The sequence below is a fragment of the Sceloporus undulatus genome, chromosome 2 (genome assembly GCF_019175285.1).
Source record: "Sceloporus undulatus isolate JIND9_A2432 ecotype Alabama chromosome 2, SceUnd_v1.1, whole genome shotgun sequence".
Lineage (NCBI taxonomy): Eukaryota > Metazoa > Chordata > Lepidosauria > Squamata > Phrynosomatidae > Sceloporus > Sceloporus undulatus.
Window position 1 is genome coordinate 60,670,549 of NC_056523.1, and position 22,424 is coordinate 60,692,972.

The window sequence follows — 22,424 nt, forward strand, 5'->3', positions numbered from 1 at the left end:
GCATTATAAACAGCCAGACCTCATATTATTTTTCAAAAGGACACTCATATTGAAAAAAGGTTATTATAGAAGATGTTGTTAGTAACAAGACACTGCAAGCTACGTAGGTGTGTAAATTACCAGAAATATTAAGCTATCAGTTCTGTTTAATACTAAGCAGTTCTTGCAGGCACTCCTGCCAAATGAAACATTTTCTGCACTGTGTTGAATTCAAAGTGCTTAAAATCCACTATATCTACTATCTAAAATTATTTGTCACTTTTGGGAAAAGCTTTGCTGGGTGAGCAAGTCTGTATATGTCTGATGAATTAAAAAGAAAATACATGCAAAATAAACATCTCTTCCCCCTCATCCCCACCTCCAAGTCTGGAGTAACCTTTTTTCTAAATGTGGGATGTGCAAATAATGTAATAGGAGAAAAAGTTTTTTTAAAAAAGGCTTGTCTGTCATCTATACACTCCTGAATTTTCTGTGTACAGTTGGCCCTTCTTATACATGGATTTTTTATACACGGATTCAAGCATTCACGGTTTGAAAATGTTAAAAAAAAGGATAAATTTCAAATATTAAACCTTGATTTTCCATTTTTAATAAGGAACAACATTTTGCTACATCATTATATTTAATGGGAATTGAGCATACATGGATTTTGTTACTCCAGTGTATAACAAGGGTCCACTGTAGAATGCTTTTGCTGGAAACATAAGCAAAACCTATCCTATACACCAGTGATGGCGAACCTATGGCACACGTGCCAGAGGTGGCACTCAGAGCCCTCTCTGTGGGCACATATGCTGTCGCCCTAGCACAGAGTTTGCCAGAGTTTCTTACTAGAAAGCCAGAGGGACGTGGCACTTTGCAATAAATAAGTGGGGTCTGGGTTGCAGTTTGGGCACTCGGTCTGTAAAAGGTTCACCATCACTGCTATACACTCTTGAATTTTCTGTGCAGAATGCTTTTGCTGGAAACATAAACTCAACCTATCTATGAATGTCCAGGGAAAACACCGATGAGAACCATTCTGATCAAGAGATATCTCACATGAGAAATTGAACCTTCACAGGTAAACAAGAAATATGAAAATACAGCATATAACAGTACAGCTTGTATCCTGTGAACTGAATGCTTGAGAAACACAAAGGAAAGAATTTCTAAGGAAACAAGGTGTATCATGCATGGTGACTGCCAAGTTATTAAGCCAAACAATTAGTTTTCAGAATTACCCTTTTGCTGTAAAATAAGGCCTGAAAATCACACTGAAAGGTATGCTGAGGTCTAATTTCATCAGATAGATGCTGACTAGTATCTAGCTTATATGTGACATATTTGTTGACATCACTGTCAGCAAAGGAAAAGTAATGAGGAGAGGAACAACCATCTTTGAATCCATTAAATGACATACTTCTGGAAGTAGTATGCTCATCTTGTGTCACGAGTATACTGTGATGTTAATTTGATGTGAAATGTGCAAGCATGTAAAAGTTCTACAAATTTTCCAGAACACTGCATTCAGGAAAGCTAAAGAGAATGGGTCTTCATTACCTGTAAATGTGAGCAGCTAATTAAATAAAAATTAAGTGGAAAACTGAATGAATACAACAAAATCTATCCTGGAATTTAATGTAACACATAACAAAATGAGAACCATATGGTCCCTTTTTGAAATCAGGAGGTTTTTTCTTCTGGGAGAGGAGGAAGTACAAAGGAACTGGTATATAACTTCAACAAATGGCAGCCTTACGGCCAAGCAATAATGGAAGAAGAATAGTTTAGGGTTACTGGAAACGGGAAGAGCAATGGGAAACTACTAATCATGTCATTTACTCTGAACAGGCTGGCTTTAGGAAAGGACAGGATACTACTGACCATTGTTTGACTCTTTATTTTTTAGCCCGACAAGGAATTGCTAGTTCTAACAAACATTTATTTGTTGACTTTGTTGATTTATCAGCAGCTTTTGACTCAATTTAAAGGAATCTGCTGTGGCATAAACTGGCCAACATAGAAACTTTATTCCAATATGATGGCTAGAATAAAAAGTTGGTATTTCCACAAACAAAGGAATGAAACAAGGCTGTCTGTTGGCACCTTCACTTTTTAATTTATATCTTAACAACATAATTCCAGGCATTCTCAGGCCAAGAATGTTTTCTGCCCTCAGATCAAAGACAATTTCTATTCTTTCATATGTTGATGATATGGTTTTAATATCACTTACTCATATAGGTCTGAGAAGTCTGCTCTCTAAGCTCAGTGTATTATGTTCTAAAGAAAAGCTGAATATTAACGATGCTAAAACAAAGGTGATGGTGTTTGGGAAATAATATTCTCACATCTGATGGTCTGTCAATGGTCACCAGATTGAACAATGCCAGGAATTTAAATACTTTGTCATTCATTTTACAGAGATTCTCTCCTGGAAGTCACATATAGAAGCTACCAGAGCACTGGCCCTAAGAAGTATTACATACATTCTTTATTACGGTCAAAGACCAGCATCAATATAAAATATAACATAAAAAATAAAATAATACACATAAAAAGATTGCTTGGGATAAAAATCTGCCAACTAGAAATAATTCATTTCCGTTACATTTAAGATAGCTTCAATTAAAATAAAATAAAATAAATAAAATAGAAATAAACCTTTATGTGTTTCCACCCTTAAGATAGAAATATCCAAGGTAGATTAGCAATATCAGGTTTTAACCAGACATACAGTATCAGGCATGACACAATATTATGTGTTTAACTTTGATCAGTTGTTCTTTTCCTACAAGTGATTGCTAGTTCAGAAAATTGTGCCACTTTATAAGTTATATGCAAGTTCCAGTCTGACAACAGGTAATTTAAATAAAAAGCTTCAGATCTCCCAGGTACGTTCAAGAGTATAGGAGTGATCAAATCTCTGCAAGCATTGTCATAAAAAGGGCAATGAAATAATACGTGTCCAACATTTTCTACATCTCCTGAGTTACAGGGGCATGTTCGCTCATGAACAGGAGTCTTAGTAAATTTACCCTCCAGTAATGCTGATGGAAGAACGTTTAATCTAGCCAGTGCAAAAGCTATTCTATATCTGGGGATCGATAGGTTTGTGATGTAGTTTGGCACAGTAAGCGGTCCTATACTGTCCCAATAAGAAAAGTAGTTTGCGGACTGAGCTCTATGGTTTTGGACTTCTGTGTCCTTTATGCGCTGCATAATGGCTGTTTTAGCTTTAGAATATCCCATAGACTGGAGGGTGTTAGTTGTGAGACCCAGATTATGGAGTTTTGTAGTCAGAGTTTTTCCATTTAGATTGAGAAGTATCTGCCAAAATTAATGGCATACGTCCCACAGGAAGAAAAGTCAACTTTAGCCAGAAATTTACAGTAAGCATCAATATTTGGGCTTCCATAGAAATTTGTCCTATCTCCAACCTGAGTATTACATTTGGGATACATGTTGGGATCCTTGTAATTGCTCTTAAAAAATTGGTTTGTGCTACTTCAAATGAGTTGTAATTATTAAGCATGTACACCTGACAGCCATACAGCATCTGGGAAATTATTTTGCTGACAAATACTTGGATGGCTGTGGGGACATATTGGCCACCTTTAGAATAGAAAAAGGAAAGAAGTGCTTTGGTGCTTCTTTGGGCACTTGCGATGGCATGCTTTGTTTGCAGATTCCATGATCCTGTTCACTGGAAGGATATCCCTAAGTATTTGTATGCGGTAACCAGATCTATTTGATGGCCGTCGATCGGCCATTTATGTTTGGTCTTTTTCTTATTAAATACCATAACCTTTGTTTTGTTGTAGTTTATAGTCAACAGTTCATCACCTAAGAAGTATTGGAGCAATCCTTAGACTCTGTAGGGAGTCACCTGGTTGTTCCAACCATGAAAATATTTCAAAGTAAAGTCATTGCCTAGATTCTCTATGGTGTCACTGTTTGGGTCTGGGATGACTGTCAGGCCAGAAATAAGCAGGCCAAAAGAAGTTACTTCCAGGTGATTTGGGGACATGGCGTTTAGATGACGCATGCCCCCAAAGTTGCCAGAAGCTGCTCCAAAGCTGCTCCAAGACGGCAGGAGTGCATTTAATTCACTCCTGCCAGCAGCCCATTTGGGACTGTGGTAGTGCCTGGCTTCAGGAGCGGGCCGTGCGGTCACCATGGTCCTGCTGTGATTGAGGCTGTTCCTTCCAGACTGTCTGCTTTGGCTCTCAGATACTTAAATTGGAATCTCTTCAGAATACATTTCTTAAGAAAATGTTAATACTTCCACCAAACAGTCATGCAGCTCTGGTCCAATCAGAAGTCGAGTTTCCTTTAATTCTATTTTATTGAAATGCTGGAGAATTGTAAAAGTTTCTGCAGTTAGGGTTTTGCCCAAGTTATGTTTTAAACAGCTATCACGCTGCAAAGTTTGGAGCTCAGGATATCATAGGTTGCTTGAATTGTAGCCCATTCCAGTTGAGGTTTTTTTTTCTATCTTGAATTCAAAAGAGAAGTTTCATGGATACTTCTTTGTCCTTGGACAGACAGGCTATTAACAACTCTAAATTTTCAAAATGATATAGACTATATATAAATTTGACCATCAAAGGGCTGTCACCTTAACAAAGCTTACATTCCCCAAACCCAAGCAAACGTTTTACAGCCCGTCATTTTCTAATCATGTCTAAAGCTCTGATTGATGGCAGATATACCCCTTTAGTCCTCCATCTGTATATTGAGGATCTGCTTCATTATTTGCTTTCCTGTTTGTTATATTTCTGAAGTCAGAACCAAATTTCTGGGATTTATTCTGCTTTATTTAGATTCTAAAACTGTTTCAGAAAAAAAAATTGTATCTGATACTAACTCATGAGGTTTCTCTTTTTGCCCTGTCAGCAATGAAAATTCAGGCAAGATATATTGCTGATATTGCTGTTGATTGCTCTGGTGATGCTCTTATTTAATTATAGTATCATTGTTTATACTTTGTGTTTTAACTGAATTGAATTTTATTTATTTTTTATATGCAAGAATTTTGTTATTTATTTTAAGCAATACTTTTGTATTGTTGCTCTTTCATGTTGTATTTTATTATTTTGTATGTGAATGACCTATGGTCTAAGCATTAATAAAGGAAAAGTGCTTCAAATTACAGATTTCATAAATATCAATCCAGGGTAAATCCAATGCAGGGCGAATTTCCTTATATGTTTTATGTGTAATGGGATCCCTATAATTTCACTAGTTATCTGAAGTAAATGTCATTCAAATACGAATCCTTTGGGTGGGATAAAATCAATTTGAAAGTGATAGGAAATATTTGACTTTCCTTTTTTGAATTTTTGCTCATGTTCAGCAACCTTTTCTGTTTTGGCCTTGCTGCTTTCTGGGCTTCCTTTATAGTGTGCTTTCTTTGCAGCCAACTGTTAAACCACAGTAGCCAGAATCCGTTCATAACACCCATGGTTGTGGTACAGTGGGCTGCTCCAAGGCTGCTGTGTCATCTGCTTTGGGTAATACAGAGCAGGGAGGTAACCTCTCTTGCAAACCTCCATGAGTGACAGCTATTACACTGATTACAGGACCCTCCTGTATTATTTAACATCCAAAAAATAATCTCCTTTCAAACCAAAAGTGAGTCACTTTCTTTTTGGTTTTACATTTCATTTCTCCTGTTGGCTGTCTGTGTGTGCCTCCCCTGGAGAAATTCAGGGACAGAAAATGGGCCTACAGTTCCTATTCCTATAAATCATGCTCCTTGATTTATAGGAATACACATCCATGTTGTCTGTGCTCTGATTCACAGAGCAGTGGAATCGCTGGATCTGGGAATCTCCCCAGCAGGATGTAAAGATTCTGTTCCCTTCTGCTTGATGCTACCAAGATGCTCCTCTTCACAGACATACAAACACACCTCAATTATCAAAATCAGTATGTTCCTGGTCATGATTTCTTTAATGGGTGAATGGGTGAATTTTACTTGTGTAATGTAGTGTCCTGTTTTAATGTTTTTATTGGTTTTAACTATGCTGTTTTTAACTTATGTTTTAATGTTGGTAATATTTAATTACATTTTAATTTTTGTAATCAATGTTTTAGTTCTGTCTTTTTAAATTATTGTAACCTGCCTTGAATCCCATTGTGAGAGAAAGACAAGATATAAACCCTTGAAATAATAAATAAATAAATTTTAATGCTTGTCATACATAAATGACTTTATGTTTATTTGTTCAAGAATTTTGTTAAGCTATATGCTTTTAGTCTTCATGATTATAACACTTATTATATGAATTAAGAAGGCATACTGTATATATTCACATATAAGTCTAAGAATTTTAGACCAAAAACTGATCCCAAAAACCTGGTTTGACATATCCTCGGCTTATACATGAGGTCAATTTATAGTCAAGTATATGCAGTATGTAACTTCTTTTTAAAAATCTTTTGGGATACTACACATTCTGACTTGGCATTTGATCCTTTGTTCTTGTGCTTGATTTTCTTGCATTTCCTACGCTAATGCCAACTCTCCAAAGGATATCCCCCCACTGATAACAGGTTAAAGTAAACTAGGCCTATACAACCTGTAACCCATCCAAACCCCCCCCCCCCAATCAGCCCATTAGCTCTATTTTTTACTCTTAGACAGGCAAAAGAAAAAGGGAAAGGGAAAGGGAGTGTATTTATCCACAGATGGTCAATTGGTTTATGATTGTAAACCCACACATTGCTCAAGTCTGACCTAAACAGGCCTGATGTGATCCTGGTTTCTGAAAAATAATTTTAAATTTGTTAAGAACACGAATAAATTTTGCCTGATTTAGCTTTTGTGCATTCATCTTCAGATACAGTGGACCCTTGTTATACACTGGGGTTTGGTTCCAAGATAATAAGATCCCCCGTGTATAACAAAATCCGTGTATGCTCAAGTCCCATTAAATATAATGACATAGCAAAATGGTATCCCTTATAAAAATGGAAAATCAAGGTAAATTTATACTTTTTTGGAATATTTTCAAACCGTGTATGCTTGAGGCCGTGTATAAAAAATCTGTGTATAAGAAGGACCGACTGTATTACTATGTGGAAGAAAGGACCCAGATTTAACAGAGTATAAAAACAATTAATATTCCAAATAGAAAAAATAGAAAGAAAGAAAAAGGAAAGGGGTTCATGATTCATTAACTATTCTACTACTCTTTTCCCCCTTCTATGCTAATACTAGACGGACAGTGATTACTTGGTTGTGGGGTGAACAGTGGTTACTTACATTAACTTCTGTTATAGCAATATCAACGACGCTACCAACAACAATTAAGGCATCAAAAGTGTTCCATGCATCAGTGAAATAGTGCTGTTAGGACAAGCATTCAGTAGCACGAGAAAACAGAAACAGAAAAGAAAGAGAAGAAAAAGGACAGTGTTATAACACAGAAACACAACCTAAGCTTCTGTAATGCACCAGTACTCCATCTTTCCTCCTCAAGTCTGAGAAGGTGGGACGCAAAAAGCCACTATTTTTCCCCCAAAATCAAGATAACTGTGATCGGTCTGGCCTGCAATCAGAGTTTAGAAACACATCCAAATTCTGTGACTTGTCCAGATAACAGAAATAAATCAGGAGACAGGGGGGAAAAAAGAGAAGGTGGCACTGGAGAAATTTGGCTGCGGTATACTCACATCAGCTTCACTGAGAACGATGTCTACTATGCTGCCAAGAACGACGAGGGAGTCAAACGTGTTCCAGGCATCACTAAAATAACCCTGAACAGAGCAGGCAGGGTGCAAATGTTTGTGATTACAAATGAAATGTCAAAATATTTGCATACTTCTGTTTAATTGTCTTTGATAAACAGAAATTACTTCAAACAAAATTCAGTGCTGTAATGAAAGAAAAACAACAAACAATATTGTCTACTGAAGGAAAGGCAGAAATGTGACATGATTTGACCACTGCATGCCAGCAGGAATCTGAAACAGATATCCTGTGACATGGATAAAGACATAAGCATACTGGTAGTGTGAGCAGATTTGGCAAAGGTACATCTGGATATCAGCATTATTCCCAATATGGAAATGTTGGAAACTATGTTCTAAGGCACAGTAGATATCCTGATATCCTAGTTCAATCCTCTTCATCCCAATGCACTTCAAATATGGTTCACCAACATAGGAAAACAGCCTTAAACTACTGGAACATAAGTTTACCCTTATAACAATGGCCCTGAGCAGATGGGCCAAGGAAGCACACACTGAGTCCATGTTATTCTGGCCCAGGTGCTCACCTGGATGAGTCCCCAGAACATTGTGGAGTTAGGCGGGTGTTTATACTCCCATTCCTGGACCAGCCTGGAGACCCATTACTGGAACACACTCCTTACCTTTCTGTGCTGTCGCTCCTACTGAGAAACCCCCTGCTACCATGTCTGATGTAGAAATGTGGTGCCTGGCTGCACCCATGTGGATGACACTGATTATCTTGATCCATTTCAAACTGGCTTCAAGTCAGGATACGGAGTGAAGACTGCCATGGTCGCCTTGGTCGATGATCTCCGTCTGTGCATCGACAGGGGAAGGGTGGCCCTGTTGGTGCTCTTAGATCTCTCAGCGGCCTTCGATACCATAGACCATGGTATCCTTCTGGAATGCCTAAGAGGGTTAGGAATCGGGGGCACTGCTTTGCAGTGGTTCCAGTCCTATCTGTCGGGCAGATTCCAGATGGTGTCACTTGGCGACAGTTGCTCGGCCAAGAGGGAGCTCAAATCGGGTGTCCCTCAGGGTACTATACTGTCGCCAATGCTCTTCAACATTTACATGAAGTCGCTGGGTGAGATAATCTGGAGACATGGAGCGGGGTGTTATCAGTATGCTGATGACACCCAAATTTGTTTCTCCATGTCTCGGACTGCTTCAGTGACCAAGGATGGCATCTTTCCTCTGAATGACTGTCTGAAGTCGGTAATGGATTGGATGAAGGAAAATACAGAGGTACCCCGGGTTACGAAATTAATTCGTTCCGCCGCCGCTTTCGTAACCCGAAAAGCTTTCGCAAGCCGAAACCCCATAGGCACTAATAGCGAAAGCCGCGATTTGGTGCGAAAAAGCGCCGAAAAGCACCAAAAATTTCTTTCGTAACCCGAAATAACCTTCGTAACCCGGAACAGTTTTTTTAATTGATTTTTTTTCGTAACCCGGAAATTTCGTAAGGCGGCGCATTTGTATCCCGGGGTACCACTGTAGACTTAAATTGATTCCAAATAAAACGGAGGTACTCGCTATAGGCAATCCTAATCTGGGAATGGTGATAAGATCTCCAGTACTGTATGGGGTCACACTTCCCTTAAAGGACTGTATTTGTAGCTTGGGGGTGCTCCTCGACTCGTCGCTTCACCTGTTGTCCCAGGTTGACGCGACAGCCAGGAGTGCCTGTTATCAGCTTCAGCTGATATGCCAGTTACGCCCCTTCCTGGAATGGGAAAACCTTGAAATGGTTGTACATTCGCTGGTAACCTCTTGTCTCGATTTCTGCAATGCGTTCTACATGGGGCAACCCTTATGCCACATTCGGAAGCTGCAACTGGTCCAAAACATGGCAGCCAGATTGGTGACTGGGAATTCCAAGTTTGATTCTATCACACCTATCTTAAAATCCCTACACTGGCTGCCTATTAGCTTCTGGGCACAGTATAAGGTATTGGTTATTACCTATAAAGTCCTACATGGCCTGGGTCCAGCTCACCTGAGGGAATGCCTCCTACCATATAATCCTTCCTGCATTCTCAGGTCCTCAAGGAAGAACCTACTACAGTCACAGAGAACTAGACTAGTAACTACCTCCCAGAGGATGTTTGCTGCTGCCGCTCCAAAAATCTGGAACAATCTGCCAGACGAGCTCCGCCAACTAACATCTTTCGAGGCCTTTAAGAAGGCAATAAAAACAGATCTCTTCTAGCAGGCTTTCCCAAATTGATCCCCTAGTTTCACTCTCTGCATGCCTAAATTGTTTATCTTCAGACCAAGTCGAATACTTTTGATATTATTGTTTTCTCTTTTTATATGCTGTTACCCGCCTTGATCCAACACAGGGAAAGGCGGGTTATAAATACTACTACTACTATTATTATTATTATTATTATTATTATTATTATTATTATTATGTCAGACATGGTGACGGGGAGCTTCCCAGTAGGAGCAATGCCATAGAAAGGTAAGAAGCATGCAGGGGCCTTTTAACAGCTGGAGTTTGCTGCAGAGTTTTTGGGAAACCAGTGTCCAGTCTGCCAGGATCTGGCCCACTCCTGGCCCCAGAGTTTTGGCCTGTATTGTCCAAACAGAATGGCATGAGGCTGGGACTTTTTGGCCCGTGCAGACTGCCCCAAAAGAATTAGTCAGCTGTAAGCTGTCTTTCGTTTTTTTTTTTTCTATCCAGAATATATTTCAATATTCAAAACAGATGCATTCTTTCACTATTTTTCATGAAAAAAAAATTGTTTGTGTAAAATTTTATGGCATAGTATTAAACTCCATGGTTATTCTAATCATCCTAAGAATAGAGAGGCAAACATATGCTTCCGTGAATTGACAAACTGGGAGCATGTGGAACACCAAAAGACATGTAGAATAATGCAAAACTTGAAATAGTTACTTTTGGGGGCTATAATTCCATGAATCTACCAGCCGGCACAGGTTGCAGGATTTTGGGAGATATAGTCCAAAAAAGTAACTTTTGAAAGCCCTGAAGTAGTGTTAAAGTGATTGCCTCAACACAGCACAATTAAGATACAAACATTTTAAATCACCATATGAATAACATTACTCAAGAAGCATTTGAAAATTGGAAGTGATATTTTTGGATATAACATATTTTGAATGAAAGATGGCCAGAAAAGAGACACAGCAACATATACAGTGAAAGTCTGGGAGGACAACATAAAGCTAATAGGCATCATCCAGACCCCAGAGCAGTTTTAAACAACTTCTATGTGCTTATTGCAATCTGTTCCTAAAATAGGTTTATACATGCACACACAAGTAAAAATAAAAGCACATCTGCTCTTTGGGTACATAAGGCTATATACATTTCAAATATAATAAAATAAAAATTAACCAGCAAAACTGATGCTTCGGAATAGACTTTTATGAGTGTCAGACTGATGTTTTGCCACTGACAGTCCAAATGGGATCTCTGCTATTGTCATTCTGATTGTTGTCCTGCCAGAGAGATTAACGAAATCATCTTGATGCCTCAACGATCTTGATGCAAAAATCTCTCATACGGAGTCTACAATGCCCCTGTCCCTGACCCAGTTGGTACCTATTCCAGGGTATAACAGTCCTATACCACCTGCCCAGCTAGACTGTCACTGGCATGATGAAGCACTGTAGGTAGTAAAATCCTGATGCTACTGTGTACAACTTAAGTCAAAGAATTTAAGCTAGAGCTTGATAGAACATGGCATAGCTGCCTTTTACTTTTCTTATGTGTCACTGCTTTTCCAGAATTATTGTTAATAATGCCTAGGTTTGCAGGGGAATTGTCTTTAAGCCTTGCACCAGACATTGCTATATATGTCCAGAAGCCATAGTTGAAACATCACTACATACAGCATAAAAATAGCAAATGCAAACCAGGAAGTAATCTCTGGTCCACAGTGACTTTGGTATATTATCAATTGTCCGCCTTCTTCCCTATTGTCCACCCCGCACACTAAGGTCCTCTGGAAGAAATCTACTACAGCCAAAAAAATCTAGGCTAACATCAGTCTCCCAGAGGGCCTTCTCTACTACTGCTCCTAAACTATGGAACGACCTGCAGGAGGAGATCTGTCACATTTCCACTCTGACAGCTTTTAAGAAAGCACTCAAGACGGATCTCTTCCGGCAGGCCTTTCCAACTTAGTTACCCGCCCCAGATATACAGATATTGTCCCCTCATTTGTCTATTCTTCCCCGCCTATTTTTCTGCCTTTTAAAAAAATGCTTCTAATGTTTTTTATACTATTATTGTTTAATTCTGTTTTAGTACTGGGTATGGGGGGGGCAGTAGGTCTAGGGTTTGATTTTTAACTCTATTGTAATTGATGTATTTTATTGTTGTAACCCGCCCAGATTCTTCGTGATTGGGCGGGATATAAATAAATCTTTATAAATCTTTATTATTATTATTATTATAATTGAGTTGTTCTGACCCAATATAAGAAATTAAAAGCAAAGAGATCTAGCAACCTCAATAGCCTTTATAGGTGTACACTCTCAGCCACTTTTTAAAATCATAGTAACTAATCCAAAGACACAACTCTTTTAAGACAGTCCAGGGGAAAAGAAATAGGAGCTGAAATTGAGAACACTTGATTACAGCCAGATCCCATTAAGAATACTGTAACCATCTGAAACAGCTTTGATGTTACGAAAACGGCCACTAGTTGTACAAACTGTCCCCCTCCGCCAACCATCATATTGCTGTTCACCAAAGTTACCAAATGGCATAGCTTTATAGCAACACCTTTCCATGAGCAGACTGTCACATCAAAAGAGATTCTTCCAAATCTTATTTCTTATTGTGCAAAATTTACAGCGCTTTATAAATAAAATGTAATAATAATAATAATAATAATAATAATAATTCATTTTGACATTTTTCTCTTTTCTTGTATCTTTCCCAGCAATATATACCACTGTGAATTGTGTTTTAACTGGCTCTTCATGAGCAACTGATACTCCTAAATAAAGCAGAACATCGGTCTAAAAACAGGGAAAAACTGTAGGTCACTGCTGAAGTGGTGTGGTCATCTTGGAAGTGAAGGAAAATATGTACTGTTATGAGATATTTATGAGATGTCTGCACTATTTAAATCATATGTCACATATTCATTTCTTAAGATGCTCCTTTCCTATCAGTATATACAAATATTGTTTTCAGCAATGTGCAAAGCCAAAGCAAGCAAGCAAGCATAAAGTAAATAAAATTAAATAAAATTAAAAAATAAAATTAAAAAATGATTCTAGAAACAGGGAGATGCAATATATGGACAAGTCACAGCAAGTAAACTTTGTATCACACACCTCACAGCCTTCATCACTGCAATAACTCAAGATGAATCTACTTACTAGATATCTTTTCTTTTTTGGCACACAAATCTGATACAGAACGGCAAGGGGAAATAATTCTACATTTAATTAGGCAATGTTTGGCTTTCATAACACTATACTTTTGAGCGCCTAACCATTAAAATACTTTCATTTGTGAAGTAGATACTGGCATGATATTAGTCTTGTTCATGCATTGTAGATGGGGAGCTCACAAGTGATTTGAAATAGCAGCAGCAGCCTCCGCACTCAATTTGATTTTCTGATTGCATGGAGCCTCACACATAAATAGTCAATACATTTACCCATTTAGAACATATCTGGGACAAGTCCAGTAGTATGGCCCCACTCCTACTTCAAACCTCCATGTACATAATGCATAAATAGGACCTGGTTATATTACTATGTATATTAAAAACATCCCTGGGAGTATTTTACCCAATGTTAGTAACTGTAAAATCTGTTATCCAAAGCAGTTGTCCTGTCATTTTACACCTTTTACAAACATGAGTTTGATTATCCCAAAAATTTTCAACACCTAATAAGAGTGGATTTAAGGGTCGAACTACACATGATATGAAAACTGTGAGACTGGAATTCCTGACCAGCACCAATTTAAGACATTTTAATACATCAGGTGAAAGACAGGATAGCATCAGACTGGGAGATTGCATTTTTCCCACCACTGGAACTAAATAGCATCCTCTACAGCCCTTGAGAGCAGAAAGCTAACTTTAAGAGGCACAGGGCAAGCTGCTTAGGACACACAACCTAATCCTTACAGTCACTTTGCAATACTAGTGTTTACCTGTAAGGTAAGTGCTTCATTCTACTTAATGGTAGGGCAGCCCCCAACCTGACGCAGGTGTATTTTACAAAAGTCCGTCACATGACCCCAATTTGGATCACAGCTGTCCAGTGAAGAGGCTCTTTGCCTCATACTACAGTTTCCCTCTCTGAAGCTTCTATTGGATGTGGTGCAAAAACCATAGACAGTGGTGTCGCTGCACCGGATATAATCTGGTGCAGTGGGTGGGGCTTCTGGTGTGGGGCTTCCAGTGGCACTTTCAGTGGCACTTCCACTGGAGTTTCCTGGATTGCGTGAAGGGGAAGGAACACGCGCAGGGGCTGAGTGTGTGGGAAGTGCACAGGAGGGGGAGTGCGCGGGACAGAGTATGTGTGCAGGGGATGGAGCATGGAGAATTGTGCAGGAGGCCTGAGCGGGTGCCACTGCATACAAATTTAATGTCTGAATCCATATATCCTCCTTTCATCAACTAATGGCAGCTTGGCAGGGAGTAGTTGAGAAGCAGTGTAAGACTAGCATCTTCTGCACAACATCCCATCTCCAAATTGCTCTTCTCTCGTGGCAGTTTTTAAAAAAGAAAAAATACAATGAGTTCCAAGTCCAGGACAGCATATCATGTGTAGCTTGATCCTAAATAGCTTCTTAATATAGGGAGACTAGCACCATATAAGAACACAACATGTCATTGTTCACCATAGAAAAGGAGATTGTTCTTCACAGAAAGTAACTTTCAACACTGTACAAAGAACAACAATATTATACGGACGCATGCCTAAGACAAAGATTAACAGTAGATAATATGGATAAGAAGCACATATTAAAACAATACATTTAACCAGCATATAACTTTAGTCTGTGTTTCATTTAACATTTAGAATTCTATTTTAAACTTCATTTTAAAAAAATATTAACTTTTTTAAAAATAAAAACTTTAAAAAAAGGTACTGAAAGTTCAACACCACTATTTTTATATATTTAAAATTTTCAAATATTGAAGAAGAAAATATTATCGTCAAGAATGCTTTAGGAGGAAGTAATTTCATGATATTCATGTACACTCATCCCTTCATATTTGCAACTTTGATATTTGCGGATTTGATTATTCAAGGATTTGATTAATATGTTTTCTCCAGGAATATCTAGGTCCTCTAGTGCAACTCTATGGTCAACTTTAACTAAAAGTTGCACTGAAACACCTAGAGATTCCTAAAGAAATACTCTACTAGGCATTTGTAGCTCCTCCAGCACAGTTCGATGGTCAGTGTCTGTTGGATGGTGACCACAGAGTTGCACTGGAGGACCTAGAGATTCTTAGAAAGGTGTCCTCTCAGGTAAAGACATGGTGTTTTTGTTATTTGTGGTTTTTCTATATTCACAGGGTCTTGTGCTCCTAACCCTAGCAAATATGGAGGGACCTTAACTATGGGGAAAAAACAGACCAAAAAAAAAAGCCAGGTTTGGGGTGGTCTGGGGGCATACACACAGCACATGCCCCAACGCCACCCCCAGCTGGCATCACACCGCCCTGCTGACCACACAGTGCGTGATGTCACAGCAGTTCTGCAGCATAGTGTTTACATGCGTTGCGCCACAGAAACGCTGAAAAGCCACGGCAGCAGTGGCAAGGGTGCCTTTTTTCCAGCCCAAAAAGGAGTGGCATTTTGCTACTTCTTTTTGGGCTGGAAAACTGCCTGATCGGGGCCGCAGCATGCAGTTGCCATAGCTCTGATCCAGCACACAACGTCACCCCTTTATGGCCGTCTCTTTCAGCTCTAAGACTCAGCAATAACCTTTAAAAAGAACTATACTGCATCTTATTTCCTGCAATTGCAGATTTTACATTTCTCTGAAAATTTTTCTGATATTTTATCATGGAAGGTTGATTGATTCTGGTTTTGGTATTAAAAATGGAAAAGGCTGTTGAAATAACAACAAAAGGAAACCATGCATAATCTCTTACCTTCGGCTTAAATGCAATCAGTTTCAAAACCATTTCAACAGTAAACACTGCAGTAAAAACCATATTCAGAATATCCATTGCATCATTAAAAATCTTTGACTGTCCATAGTGCTGCAGATGAAACAGGTAAGAAGAATGTTAAGATTATTTGAGGGCAGAATGAAACAAAAACCTAACACAGTCACTTCCCAAATTATGAAACAAGAGGTATTCTTATGCCCTTAATACTCATTTGACCGGGTCAAGTCTGGAATTGGCAGCCTATCCATAAAGAGTGTGGGTTCATGCAGACGGGGCAAAAAGACCGGCCAGAGGCTTCTCGCACCCCAATCAGCACAAGACTGCGGCAACTGCATGGTCATAGTCCCGATCTAGTCTGCCACCGTGGTCCCAAATGGGACACTGCAAAGAGTGGACTTTCCCCACTCTTTTTGTGGCTGCCTTTTCCTGGCTGGACACTCTCCTAGCATGGCTTCCAGCTGCAATCGGGGCATGCATCATCTAAACATCACACCCCCAACATGGCCCAAAGCTGGCACTGTTGACCCATCTGCTTTGGGTCTATGACAATGTTACTAGATTATGGTTTGCTAATTTGCTATCCCTCTATCCCCATGTGTGCAGTTGTGGTTGATGGTTAATGTATTCTGCTTAATGAGATAACTGGGGCTGCCTCATATAACATCATCCTTGTAACATCACAAGAGCCCATCACCTGTAAGATCACAAAGGATCAATCCCTAGGTCTCAGGTTTTAACTCTGAGATATTTCTGGCTTAGTTATAAGCCACATCATAGAAAACAGTTAAGAAGTTCCTTCTAAGTAAAATGAAACACTGACTAATTTATTCATCATTAAATATACAAATTTAGTACACTCTGGATTAACATTAGTTCATAGGGATCATGTAGAAGAGTAGCTGGGACAGTATTCTATTCCTACCTGCATTGCCAAGCAAAGTGTATTCAGCATGATGAGGACAAACATGATATATTCAAACACAGTAGAATTGACCATATACCAGAATTTGTACTGGTACGGATTTTTTGGAATGTATCTACGCAAAGGTCGTGCTTTCAAAGCATATTCCACACACTGACGCTGTAAAAAGGAGATATGTCAAATACATCAGTGAGGTTACTGTTTAGGCTGGTAAATAACAACTTTAGCACTACAGAAATAATCCATGAACTGACTGTTAAAACATGGCTATTCAACCCAAGACTCGTATGATAATAACCTGCAAGACTGCTGGGGCCAGGCTACAGAAAGGGTTTACTCAGAGGTTCTGAGTAAAGGATCATGGGGGAGAGGTACCATATTCTTGTTTGTAGCTCTCAATCATAGCAAAAATCCACAATAAATCAATATTTAGCAACTGTCTCAGAACTTCAGGATCATTAAATGTTTTAAAACTCCTCCAAGGTCTAAAAGCTACATACTTTTTTAAAAGGGAGAGAAAGAAAAGAATCTCAGAGGGCAAAAAGATCTAGACACATTTGTGAAGATCTGACTGCTTTTTATTACATACATTTGAAAGTAATACATGCATAGACTGCCTCAATAGGAGCATTATACACGAGGAAGATTGATACACCATCTTCCAGCACATTTACAGATGAAGAATCCAAGTGGGCCAGCCCACAGAGATTATAGAACTGAACAAGCATCTTACTCTGTCCTGTAGTAGGTTCCTTTTTGAAGATTTCTACACCTGGCTGATGAATGTCCATGAAACAACCCTAAAAACGTGGAGGAAGCGTGAGCGTGTGGAAGCCAGGTGTGCTTCCTCAATCATCATGCAATTGTCACTCCCTCTTAGCATACCTCAATCGTTCCAGGGGAGTGGATTTCCTAGGAATGCAAATTTTGCATTCCTAGGAAATCCACTCCCCTTGAGACAATTTATGGACACTAGAGGGAGAGACAATTGCGTGACGATTGAGGAAGCATGCCTGGCTTCCACACACGCATGCTTCCCCCACATTTCAGGGATGTTTCACTGACATTTTACCAGAGATTCAGACAGGTATGGAAATCTTTATAATCTAATTACCCTTGTCTTGTGTGCTGTAAACTGTGAACTTGACAACCTACAGTTTTGTTTTATTGTCACTTTGTTGCATGTTTCTTTTCCCACACCTGCTTGTAAGACATGAACTCATAGCTATGTAGGTCTTTTCATGAAAAGTTTATCCAGTAAACAAAACCAATTAAAGAGTGACCTCTTCTGAAACAACTGGTGTCAGTTTCAAATAATATTTTAAAGCATAATTTATTACCTGGTTTTTGTCCAGTTCACAGTTCTTGTACTCCTGTTCTCCCTGTTCTTGGAATGTAACAATTACAAAACCAACAAATATGTTCATCATGAAGAAAGCAATAATGATTATGTAAATGATGAAGAAAATAGAGATCTCCACTCTGTAATTGTAGATTGGACCTATATTCTCTCCATTTGAGTCTATAGCTTTATAGAGAAGCCTGCAAAGTTAAACACACAAACAAACAAGGTGTTTCCAAATTCTAATTCCATTTGAAATTGGTTGGTCTGAACTATGAAACAAGACTCATATATTTGCAAAAATATCAGCCAATTCAAAGTGAAAATACTCAAGTTAAAATACATGCTTTATTTAATGAATATGAAGTGTTCGTTTTGGAAATCATCAGGAAATTTAGCTGATATTCTGAGGCAGAGGAATACAAAAGATAAAAGCACAGCTCTGAGAGTTGATAAATAAATGAACTAAGTTCATCAAATTTTATATAATATAGTTTCATTTTTATTTCTTATAATAAATATAAAAGCTTTATTTTTAAGGCCAGTAAACACTAAAATTTGTCCCTGTAAAATAATTCCATAAAATAGGTTATATAATACAAGTTATAGTAAATAAAAATAACTTATTTGATTGGCCCATATGTTTGATATATTTCATTTCTTTATTTGATAACAAAGCAACTATAAAAATGTAGATGCCTAGGGTAGAAAGGTTACCTTGTATATTAGATAATTTAATTAAAAGTATGATTTGACGGAGGAAATGGGGGAAGGTAATCTGAACTGCACATGGTACATATAAATCCTTGTATATTTGCCATTTGACCTCAATACACAATCCAAAAACTACCTCCCCTTCCCAAAAGCACCCATGTCCTTCACTCACCAAGCAAAACAACTCAGAGGGAGCTTAAGTAGTCCCAGAAATGATACACTATTCAATGAGACTTAAAGAGAAAGGATGAGTCAGTTCAGATTTCATTCAAGATTTCGTATACTGGAAGCCAAGAAGCTCAGTGTCAAGAATTCCTTCTTTGTATTTCCTTTACTAGTGTTAGACATGTCTTATTCCAGAACATTAACCTCAGGTTCTCTGTTACATCCAAAATGAGTAATTCTGGCTTAATGCCATTAAAAATGCATCCTGGCTTATTTTCCTAGTTTGTTATGGAACTCTGGGAAAAGGATTTTACACCGTCTAAAGGAGATGGTTCCCCTGAACATCTGGAAGGGAAAATGAAATGGAAGATGGCTAAAAATGGGGAAATGACTAGGGAAAAAAGTTGAAGGAGGGACAACAAATTGTTGGATATTATGATTTATTTATTCTGTGATCAGAAAAAAATAGTTATTTTCTTGGTTTCATTAAAGAGTAAAAGTTTCTAGACTGGAGTAGATCTACTAGCAAGAGGAGAATGCCTAAATGTGGTGTGAGGGGAGCATCTATAACAAATGTCAAAAAATCTGTTCTATTTGTTATTATAAAATGTGATGGTCTCATGCCTTGGCAGCATTAGCCACTAGAAATGATAAGACGTGGCAAACATTTTCACACTATCTGAAATGATAACAGCCAGAAATATTTGCTTTAGTATTAATAACATACTTTAAAAATATCTCATGCTTATAAAATTTTAATTGCCTTTGTCAACTATGGTGGAATTCAAGGATTTGAGTATTTCTGAAAGGATCATGCCCATAGACTCCATCCTCCAAAATCCATAAGCAGTTTCTCACCAGTTACAAATGTCAAATGAATCTTAGAAACAGTATACTCACGCAGGCCAGCCTTCAAAGGTAGAGACAGTAAAAAGAGCCATCATAGCCGTCAGCACATTATCAAAATTGAAATCACTGTTTTGCCACACTCTCTCTCTCACCATTGGACTCTCCACATCTCCATCTTTATAAACAATAAATATTCCCCTATAGAAACAAAAGCAAACAGCTACTGTGGAAGTTGTCTAGTATATCAAGAATATTGAAAAGAGTATGTGTTTTCTTTTTAAATGCACTTATCTGTGCAAATAAGAAGGTGAGTACTTACTGGCATTCCACGGGATTTTGTTTTGCTTCATCTGTACACCGATAGAACTTTCCCTATGTGTAAAACAGAACGCAAGAGTAAAAGACAAGGGCCACCACCATTCACCATTCATTTGACTTTAAGAGTTCTTTTTCTTACCTTAAAGAGCTGGACACCAATACATGCAAACATGAACTGGAGTAGAGTTGTGACTATCATGATATTACCAATAGTTCGAATTGCAACAAAGACACACTGAACTACATGCTATAAAAAGAGAAAGAGAAAAGAAAAAGATCAGTACAATTTTAGTTAGATGTTTCATTTTTATGCTTCAAGAATAACCGTCTCATTTGCTGTTTATTTATTTTTATATTTAAATATATAAATGAAAGGTCTTATCTGGCACAGCAAATTATGTCCTGCTAACTTTCTACTCAAATTGTGTAAGTAGTTAGGGGCAAGGATCTCTCATGTTTCACAGAATAATAGTGCCATTGGCATGATTGGTCTCACTGGTGGACCATAAAACATGTCAACAGAAGTTCACAGTGCAATCCTGTACTTTTCCATTCAAAAGTAAGCTCCACTGAATGCAATGGCACCTAGGTAGTTAGGTCTAAAAGCAGAGTATCAAAATTTCATTGGTAGATGGAAGAGACTTTCTCTTCATTGAGTTATCTCAGCGTGAATATTTCTATTGCTCGGCAACAGCAGGGATTAGATAAAATAAAAGGGCCCAAATAGATGTACTGAAAAGGGAAGATTTACTAAAAAGGGAAGATGGGTGGGCTGGCAGCATACCATTTGGACCCAGAATTGACTGGAGGCTCATCTAGACTTATCAGAATACTGTGGGCTACCCTGGATTATTCTGGCCTCAAATTCCCCACTAAACTCATCCCTTACTTTGCAGTCTTACCCAAGAGAAACAACAGGCAACTGCCTTCCCACACAGTCCCCATTTGTGAACCGGCACCACTGCTGAAGTCAAAATGAGGTGTCCAGCTGCATTATTTATGCAGCGTATCTTATTCTGACCACAGAGTGACTTGCATCTACAGCAGAGGCACTGGACAACAAACATGGACCACGAGTGAAAAGACAGCCACCTGTCATTGCTGAACCCACCCACCCCCAGAAAACTTGCAGCAAAAGGCAAATTTTTAAAATGTGGTTTAGGGGTGGTGCCAATTGACAAACGAGGACTGTGTGGAAAGGCAGTTGTCTGTCATTTCTCTTGGGTAAGACTGCAAAGTAAGGGGTGAATTTAGTGGGGAATTTGGGGCTGAAATAATCCGGGTTAGTCCACAGTATTCTGACAAGTCTAGATGAGCCCCAAATTGGGTGCAGGCATTAAGACAGTCTGTTAGCATTTTGGCTCTTAATCATGAAAACAGGACACAGTGAGTCCAGGGGCAAGACAGGCTAAAATACCCATGTAGCCAAGGCATGGGTCATAAGGAAACCCAGAGGGTAGGGAGATTCCAAACATTTGTCTCAATATATGGTGGCTACGAAAGAAGCCACATTAAGTTTTATGGAAAGGATGAAGGCAGCACCAAAAAGAACCAAAAAGAGGGATGATCCTCAAAAAGATGCTTGGAAAGTACCGTTATTATAAACAACATAATTTGGGGGGGGGGGGGGGGGGTCAAAGCAATATAAAAGCTTGAAAATTGGAATCTTCTTGGAGGGCAGTTAATTTGTAATCAATGGCCCGTTACAGTCTGCTGCCGCCGCCGGTTGAAGCATCCGGGAATTGGAAAAGCCAAACGCCACGGTTCCCAGACGCTGCAGAGAAGGAGTGCGAAAATCACGCTCCTTCCTGGGCCCCGGAAGAGACACCGCACGGCGCTAGTCACACACTCGCGGCGTCACTTCTGGGACGCGAAGTGCGGACGTAGAGCGTCCGCTACGTCAAAATGGAGGCGGCCGTGTGGAACGGCTGCCACCATTTTGACATTGCCACCCCTCACATGTGATGACGGCGCCTCATGGGCCTGTCTGTAACGCGCCATCATTATTTTTTTGTCTGCAGCGAGAATGTATAACTTGCACAGAAAATTCAGATAGAAACCTTAAGTCCTTTTGCTCTGTTAATCGCCCTTAGGGGTCTTAAGACTCTTAAAACTCTCAGAATCTTCACAACTGAAATAGCGCTTGATCTAGATGAAAAGTGGAAAAAGAAAGGATTAGCTTGTTATGACTCAATTCTTCTCATCTACTACGGTCAAATTAATTCATGCACAACAACCCATTAAGATTTCAAAT

General features: G+C 38.8%; 1 protein-coding gene across 13 annotated transcripts in view; it reads right to left on the bottom strand.

Annotated features, from left to right (window-relative positions):
• The window catches only part of CACNA1D (calcium voltage-gated channel subunit alpha1 D), a 319,633-nt gene that overhangs the window by 87,291 nt on the left and 209,918 nt on the right, over positions 1-22,424 (bottom strand). For 5 of the 13 annotated variants that reach the window (XM_042448727.1, XM_042448724.1, XM_042448726.1 and 2 more), the window contains 9 exons: positions 22,231-22,318; positions 20,310-20,417; positions 20,172-20,224; positions 19,904-20,050; positions 18,123-18,324; positions 16,783-16,941; positions 15,840-15,950; positions 7,666-7,749; positions 7,256-7,339 (listed from right to left, as the gene is read on the bottom strand). In XM_042448727.1, coding sequence (XP_042304661.1) covers positions 7,256-7,339; positions 7,666-7,749; positions 15,840-15,950; positions 16,783-16,941; positions 18,123-18,324; positions 19,904-20,050; positions 20,172-20,224; positions 20,310-20,417; positions 22,231-22,318 — 1,036 coding nt within the window. The remainder of the gene's footprint in view (positions 1-7,255; positions 7,340-7,665; positions 7,750-15,839; positions 15,951-16,782; positions 16,942-18,122; positions 18,325-19,903; positions 20,051-20,171; positions 20,225-20,309; positions 20,418-22,230; positions 22,319-22,424) is intronic. The other 8 variants (XM_042448732.1, XM_042448729.1, XM_042448738.1 and 5 more) reach the window with 3 other exon arrangements.